At 46.3% G+C, this 8,083-nt stretch overlaps 1 protein-coding gene across 1 annotated transcript; it reads right to left on the bottom strand.

Annotated features, from left to right (window-relative positions):
* Positions 1–848: 848 nt before the first annotated feature.
* Positions 849–7,687, bottom strand: LOC117553377 (gamma-synuclein-like; the record flags this gene model as incomplete). Its single annotated transcript, XM_034227273.1, is given in 4 exon segments — positions 849–1,118; positions 5,073–5,117; positions 7,082–7,108; positions 7,560–7,687. Coding segments are annotated over 3 exon segments (200 nt in total), but the record flags the coding sequence as incomplete, so codon positions are not given.
* Between the last annotated feature and the right edge of the window lie 396 nt (positions 7,688–8,083).

Genomic DNA, 8,083 nt, shown 5'->3' with positions numbered 1-8,083 from the left:
TTTAAAGCAGTATTTTGCAGTGTGTTTTTGCACTGCAGTGCTGGATGCTGCTAATATATATATATTAGTGCAGAGCGCCACCTGCTGGCTGATTGAGCTCACAGAGAAAACACTGTTCTTTTGGCTCATTAAAACATTTACTCCTGAAGTACCAACACGTCGTCACTCTGAGAATGTGGAGGAGAGGAGGAGGAGAGGATTAGAGGAGGAGAGGAGGAGAGGAGGAGGAGGAGGAGAGGAGGAGAGGAGGAGAGGAGGAGAGGAGGAGGAGGAGAGGATTAGAGGAGGAGAGGAGGAGAGGAGGAGGAGAGGAGGAGAGGAGGAGAGGAGGAGGAGCAGTGAAGGAGGAACAAAGGTTGGTTTCAAACTCGTTTTTATTTCACTTCTGTTGATTTTACAAATCATCTATCAGTTAGCTTCAGAAACAAGCTGCAGGAGTGTGTGAGAGAGAGTGTGTGTGAGAGAGTGTGTGAGAGAGTGTGAGAGAGTGAGAGATAGTGTGATAGAGTTAATGTGTGAGAGTGTGTGAGAGAGTTAATGTGTGAGAGTGTGTGAGATAGTTAATGTGTGTGAGAGTGTGAGAGAGTGTGAGAGAGTGTGTGAGAGAGTGTGTGTGAGAGTGTGAGAGAGTGTGTGAGAGAGTGTGTGAGAGTGTGTGAGAGAGTGTGAGAGAGTGTGAGAGAGTGTGAGAGAGTGTGTGAGAGAGTGTGAGAGAGTGTGAGAGAGTGTGTGAGAGAGTGTGAGAGAGTGTGAGAGAGAGTGTGAGAGAGTTAATGTGTGTGAGTGTGAGAGAGTGTGTGAGAGAGTGTGAGAGAGTGTGAGAGAGTGTGTGAGAGAGTGTGAGAGAGTGTGAGAGAGTGTGTGAGAGAGTGTGAGAGAGTGTGAGAGAGAGTGTGAGAGAGTGTGTGAGAGAGTGTGTGAGAGAGTGTGAGAGAGTGTGAGAGAGTGTGAGATGTGTTTCTTCTAGTATGTAAAGAGTGTCAGTAAAGCCACATGCATTCAGAGAGGAGATTTAAATGGTTAAAAACAGAGAGGCTCATGGGTAACGCGGGGAGGATGGAGGACGATGCAGATCAAATCAAAGATCTTCTCTCTCTGGACGACTGCAGGAACCCACTCTGAGAGAAACACAGAATACATCCATTACAATTAACATGAACACACCTGCATTCATGTTAACCTGACCTGAGTCAGCACTATGAGTCCTGACCCCTGACCTGAGTCAGCATTATGAGTCCTGACCCCTGACCTGAGTCAGCATCATGAGTCCTGACCCCTGACCTGAGTCAGCACTATGAGTCCTGACCCCTGACCTGAGTCAGCACTATGAGTCCTGACCCCTGACCTGAGTCAGCATCATGAGTCCTGACCCCTGACCTGAGTCAGCACTATGAGTCCTGACCCCTGACCTGAGTCAGCACTATGAGTCCTGACCCCTGACCTGAGTCAGCATTATGAGTCCTGACCCCTGACCTGAGTCAGCATTATGAGTCCTGACCCCTGACCTGAGTCAGCATCATGAGTCCTGACCCCTGACCTGAGTCAGCATTATGAGTCCTGACCCCTGACCTGAGTCAGCATTATGAGTCCTGACCCCTGACCTGAGTCAGCATCATGAGTCCTGACCCCTGACCGGAGTCAGCACTATGAGTCCTGACCCCTGACCTGAGTCAGCATCATGAGTCCTGACCCCTGACCGGAGTCAGCATTATGAATCCTGACCCCTGACCTGAGTCAGCATCATGAGTCCTGACCCCTGACCTGAGTCAGCACTATGAGTCCTGACCCCTGACCTGAGTCAGCATCATGAGTCCTGACCCCTGACCTGAGTCAGCACTATGAGTCCTGACCCCTGACCTGAGTCAGCATTATGAGTCCTGACCCCTGACCTGAGTCAGCATCATGAGTCCTGACCCCTGACCTGAGTCAGCACTATGAGTCCTGACCCCTGACCTGAGTCAGCATTATGAGTCCTGACCCCTGACCTGAGTCAGCATTATGAGTCCTGACCCCTGACCTGAGTCAGCATTATGAGTCCTGAACCCTGACCTGAGTCAGCATCATGAGTCCTGACCCCTGAGTCAGCACTATGAGTCCTGACCCCTGACCTGAGTCAGCACTATGAGTCCTGAACCCTGAGTCAGCATTATGAGTCCTGACCCCTGACATGAGTCAGCATTATGAGTCCTGAACCCTGACCTGAGTCAGCATCATGAGTCCTGACCCCTGACATGAGTCAGCATTATGAGTCCTGACCCCTGACCTGAGTTAGCATCATGAGTCCTGACCCCTGACCTGAGTCAGCACTATGAGTCCTGAACCCTGACCTGAGTCAGCATTATGAGTCCTGACCCTGACCTGAATCAGCATTATGAGTCCTGACCCCTGACCTGAGTCAGCATCATGAGTCCTGACCCCTGACCTGAGTCAGCATCATGAGTCCTGACCCCTGACCTGAGTCAGCATCATGAGTCCTGACCCCTGACCTGAGTCAGCATTATGAGTCCTGACCCCTGACCTGAGTCAGCATCATGAGTCCTGACCCCTGACCTGAGTCAGCACTATGAGTCCTGAACCCTGACCTGAGTCAGCATTATGAGTCCTGACCCCTGACCCGAGTCAGCATTATGAGTCCTGAACCCTGAGTCAGCATTATGAGTCCTGAACCCTGAGTCAGCATTATGAGTCCTGAACCCTGAGTCAGCATTATGAGTCCTGAACCCTGAGTCAGCATTATGAGTCCTGAACCCTGACTCAGCATGATGAGTCCTGAACCCTGAGTCAGCGTTATGAGTCCTGAACCCTGAGTCAGCATTATGAGTCCTGAACCCTGAGTCAGCGTTATGAGTCCTGAACCCTGAGTCAGCATTATGAGTCCTGAACCCTGAGTCAGCGTTATGAGTCCTGAACCCTGAGTCAGCATTATGAGTCCTGAACCCTGAGTCAGCATTATGAGTCCTGAACCCTGAGTCAGCATTATGAGTCCTGAACCCTGACTCAGCATGATGAGTCCTGAACCCTGAGTCAGCGTTATGAGTCCTGAACCCTGAGTCAGCATCATGAGTCCTGACCCCTGAGTCAGCATCATGAGTCCTGAACCCTGAGTCAGCATTATGAGTCCTGAACCCTGAGTCAGCATCATGAGTCCTGAACCCTGAGTCAGCATTATGAGTCCTGAACCCTGAGTCAGCATTATGAGTCCTGAACCCTGAGTCAGCATGATGAGTCCTGAACCCTGAGTCAGCGTTATGAGTCCTGAACCCTGAGTCAGCATTATGAGTCCTGAACCCTGAGTCAGCATTATGAGTCCTGAACCCTGAGTCAGCATTATGAGTCCTGAACCCTGAGTCAGCATTATGAGTCCTGAACCCTGAGTCAGCATTATGAGTCCTGAACCCTGACTCAGCATGATGAGTCCTGAACCCTGAGTCAGCGTTATGAGTCCTGAACCCTGAGTCAGCATTATGAGTCCTGACCCCTGAGTCAGCATCATGAGTCCTGAACCCTGAGTCAGCATTATGAGTCCTGAACCCTGAGTCAGCGTTATGAGTCCTGAACCCTGAGTCAGCGTTATGAGTCCTGAACCCTGAGTCAGCATCATGAGTCCTGACCCCTGAGTCAGCATTATGAGTCCTGAACCCTGAGTCAGCATTATGAGTCCTGAACCCTGAGTCAGCATCATGAGTCCTGAACCCTGAGTCAGCATTATGAGTCCTGAACCCTGAGTCAGCATTATGAGTCCTGAACCCTGAGTCAGCATGATGAGTCCTGAACCCTGAGTCAGCGTTATGAGTCCTGAACCCTGAGTCAGCATTATGAGTCCTGAACCCTGAGTCAGCATTATGAGTCCTGACCCCTGAGTCAGCATCATGAGTCCTGACCCCTGAGTCAGCATTATGAGTCCTGACCCCTGAGTCAGCATCATGAGTCCTGACCCCTGAGTCAGCATCATGAGTCCTGACCCCTGAGTCAGCATCATGAGTCCTGACCCCTGAGTCAGCATCATGAGTCCTGAACCCTGAGTCAGCATTATGAGTCCTGACCCCTGAGTCAGCATCATGAGTCTTGACCCCTGAGTCAGTATTATGAGTCCTGAACCCTGAGTCAGCATTATGAGTCCTGACCCCTGAGTCAGCATCATGAGTCCTGAACCCTGAGTCAGCACTATGAGTCCTGAACCCTGACATGAGTCTGCACTATGAGTCCTGACCCCTGAGTCAGCATCATGAGTCCTGACCCCTGAGTCAGCATCATGAGTCCTGACCCCTGAGTCAGCATCATGAGTCCTGAACCCTGAGTCAGCATTATGAGTCCTGACCCCTGAGTCAGCATCATGAGTCCTGACCCCTGAGTCAGTATTATGAGTCCTGAACCCTGAGTCAGCATCATGAGTCCTGACCCCTGAGTCAGCATCATGAGTCCTGACCCCTGAGTCAGCATCATGAGTCCTGACCCCTGAGTCAGCATCATGAGTCCTGAACCCTGAGTCAGCATTATGAGTCCTGACCCCTGAGTCAGTATCATGAGTCCTGACCCCTGAGTCAGCATTATGAGTCCTGACCCCTGAGTCAGCATCATGAGTCCTGAACCCTGAGTCAGCACTATGAGTCCTGAACCCTGACATGAGTCTGCACTATGAGTCCTGACCCCTGAGTCAGCATCATGAGTCCTGACCCCTGAGTCAGCATCATGAGTCCTGACCCCTGAGTCAGCATCATGAGTCCTGACCCCTGAGTCAGCATCATGAGTCCTGACCCCTGAGTCAGCATCATGAGTCCTGACCCCTGAGTCAGCATCATGAGTCCTGACCCCTGAGTCAGCATCATGAGTCCTGAACCCTGAGTCAGCATTATGAGTCCTGACCCCTGAGTCAGCATCATGAGTCCTGACCCCTGAGTCAGCATCATGAGTCCTGACCCCTGAGTCAGCATCATGAGTCCTGAACCCTGAGTCAGCATCATGAGTCCTGAACCCTGAGTCAGCATCATGAGTCCTGAACCCTGAGTCAGGTCTGTGGTTAGCAGAAGCTGGACAGATGTTAGCGTGTAGTTGATCCCTCAGTCCGCTCTCACCTACTGAGCCGTCTGCTCTGCAGCTCCCGTCTTCTGGAGGTCGGCCTGCAGGAGCACAGAAAACACGCCTGAAGCCAAACTGCAGAAAAACCATGTAGAAATCCACAGTCCTCCAGAGAACACGGTGTTTATGTGAAGAGTAAAACACGAGGGTCCACTTTGGACCAAAGAAATTCAACCATCTTTGCTAAAAAAGAATAAAACTCATTTGTATGTTATTGTGATAACTCTGAAAGGTGTTCTGAGGACATACAGCTTACGTTCAACTGCATCAAGAAATACAATGATCACATTTATAGGAAATAAGCTACAAAAATAGAACTAATTTTATTTAGAAAAAAGTTGTTAGTAAACTACGGGAGGGCACGAGGGTCACGTGACATTTATTCTGAGATCTGAGAATTCTGTAGATTTTTTTCAAAAATGAAATGAAATGATTTCGTCTGGAATTAAAAATTATTTTTGTTTTTTTCAGTTTTTTTCTGATTGTTTGGTTTTTTCAGAAAATCAGAAAATTCCAATTATTTATCTTTTTATCAGACTTTTATGTTTCATTTGAGAATGACATTGACTTTTTCTGAAAAAGGTTTTAAAATAATTGTATTTCCCCTTTTTTCTGAATTCATTTTTCTCTGAGAATTATTTTAATGAAAATTCTCTTTTTTTTCTTAACTTTAAAGAATACAGAAATACTAATCAGAACTTTTCTGATTAGTATTTCGATAAAGAAAAATCTGGAGAAAAACGTCAGATCTCAGAAATGTTTTCCCATTTGTCCCTAATCCCCTCCCGTAGTTAGGAAAGCTGTCATCAGCGTAATGACGGATATTAAATGGATTGTATTTGTTTGCAACGACATACCATGCACCTCTCTACACTAAAGTATTGACATGTAAGGGATAATGTGCAGCGAGGCATTGTGGGTAAAAGAACACCCGACAGGCAGATCAGGATCAGGAGCCCGACGCGAATTACAAGGCCACATTCTCAACAAAGTAACCACATGCCTCCCAATGTTCACCGGACATTAATTGAAATGCTTTTATAGATTTAGAAAATGTTTTTATTGATTTAAAAATCCGCCAAGAGAAATAGTCCGTTGTTACCGTTTGAACTACGTAGCAACGGCAGGAACTGCTTCGATAGCGTTTTTGAGGAGCTTTTTGATCACAGATTTGAAAACATCGCTGCTTGCTTTAAAAGTAGCACACTTCATGAAGTCAGACCTTGGAGAGTATCTAGATATCCTGCCCTGATGCCAAAGGAACTGCACACTGAATATGTGTCGCCGTCTGATGTCTGGACCGCTGCGTAACAAGGAGGGTTTCTGCCCGTTACTTCTCCGCTGGTTTCTTGTCCCTCTTGTCTTTTTCTTTTCTTTACTCATCAGCCACTAACCATTCATCCAAATGACTGCTCTCCAAATATATTCAAATGAATATTAACATCCTCCATGTTGCTCTCAGACGGGAGACAACGGGAAACTAAAGACAAGCAAACTGCACACAGTTCAATCGACCGGACTTCTTTCTGCAGATGTGAGCGTCCTTAACAACGGTCAATAAGTCCTTGACAACGGTCAATAAGTCCTTTATAAAGCGGTCTGTACTGCTGGGTTAACAACGTGTCACGTGTTCTGAATTGACCAATCAGAATCCAGTGTTCAACTAAGCCATGTAATAAATATACTGATTACACAGGGAGAAGGTGGCCATGTCCTGAGAAACAGAACGTATAATATAATAGTATTTATAGTAATTATGGGATTTAAGTTTTACATTTTCCGAGTGCTCAAAGAGTTATCGGCCAAGAAAGTGAACTAAGTTATAATCATCCCGTCAAAATAGAAAGAAATAATTTAACAATGAAAACATAAAATTATGTTTTAGGTTAAAAAAGGTTTTTTGTCAGACTACGAAGCTGTGAGTCCTGAGAGCGATTCAATGTTAGATCAGCCAATCAGCTTCATGCCATGCAATCACCCCACCACCCCTCGACCAATAAGGCACCTCCTCAGACACTGCTCCCGCCTCCTCCTGTTCTCAGCCAATCAGAAGAGGTGAAAGAAAGACATCAACACAACACAATAACTTTAAGATTTTATTTTGTTCCTGTTTTGTTTATTTAACGTCACGTATTTATTTATTTTTTGCTCATTATTAACTCGAAGACATTTTATGTTATTATTAAAAAATGAAACGTTTATGTTTTATTATTTAAATGAAGAGTTTTTAAAATAAGAATAAATAAAAACATTGAATAAATATAGCAATTTAATTAGTAATTTAATTATTAATAAGATTTCTGAAGTATTTTATTCCTGAACCTTTTTAGATTTTAATTTACTCCTTTATTCCCTTAATTCGAAAATGTAAAAAATAACGGGAAAACAGATTAAAAAAAACAGTAAAAATAACCACAATTTAAATAAATAATCACACATTAATAGACCTTTTTAGATTTCAGAAAAAAAGCCCCCCCACTCACCGTGCTGACAAAGCCGCTCGCCATCGCTGCGTTTTCCACTTCCTCCACCGCCACCGCCGCTACCTCGTTAGCGCCCGTCACCGCCGAGTCGGCCACGACGTTAGCCTGCTCGTTAGACTTCTGTGCCACTGGAGAACCAATCAATCAATCAAAGTGTATTTATATAGCCCAATATCACCAATGTTACATGCGTCTCAGAGGACTTTACAGTTTGTACAGAATATTAATACGATCCCCTCTGTCCTCGGACCCTCACATCGGACAAGAGGCGCTTTCACACTGGAGTACTTTTCCCAGGAATAGTTCCGATAGTTCCTGGGATTTTGCGTTCACACCGAAAAGTTCTGGAACTACAACTTTTTTTTGCCAACCTTTTCACCCCCAGTCAGTCCCTGCTAGAGAGGTGGTTCTTTCCTGGGAGAAAAAGGTACCAATTTCTGATTGGCTGGGCGGATTGCAAACCACGCCCCGTAAAACTCTGAACATTTTTGTGAAGGCGCCATTTTATTTGCTGGCATTAGCAT

The sequence above is a fragment of the Gymnodraco acuticeps genome, unplaced genomic scaffold (genome assembly GCF_902827175.1).
Source record: "Gymnodraco acuticeps unplaced genomic scaffold, fGymAcu1.1, whole genome shotgun sequence".
Classification (NCBI taxonomy): domain Eukaryota; kingdom Metazoa; phylum Chordata; class Actinopteri; order Perciformes; family Bathydraconidae; genus Gymnodraco; species Gymnodraco acuticeps.
The sequence above is the reverse complement of the archived record's forward strand: the minus strand, read 5'-3'. Positions and strand labels throughout refer to the sequence as shown.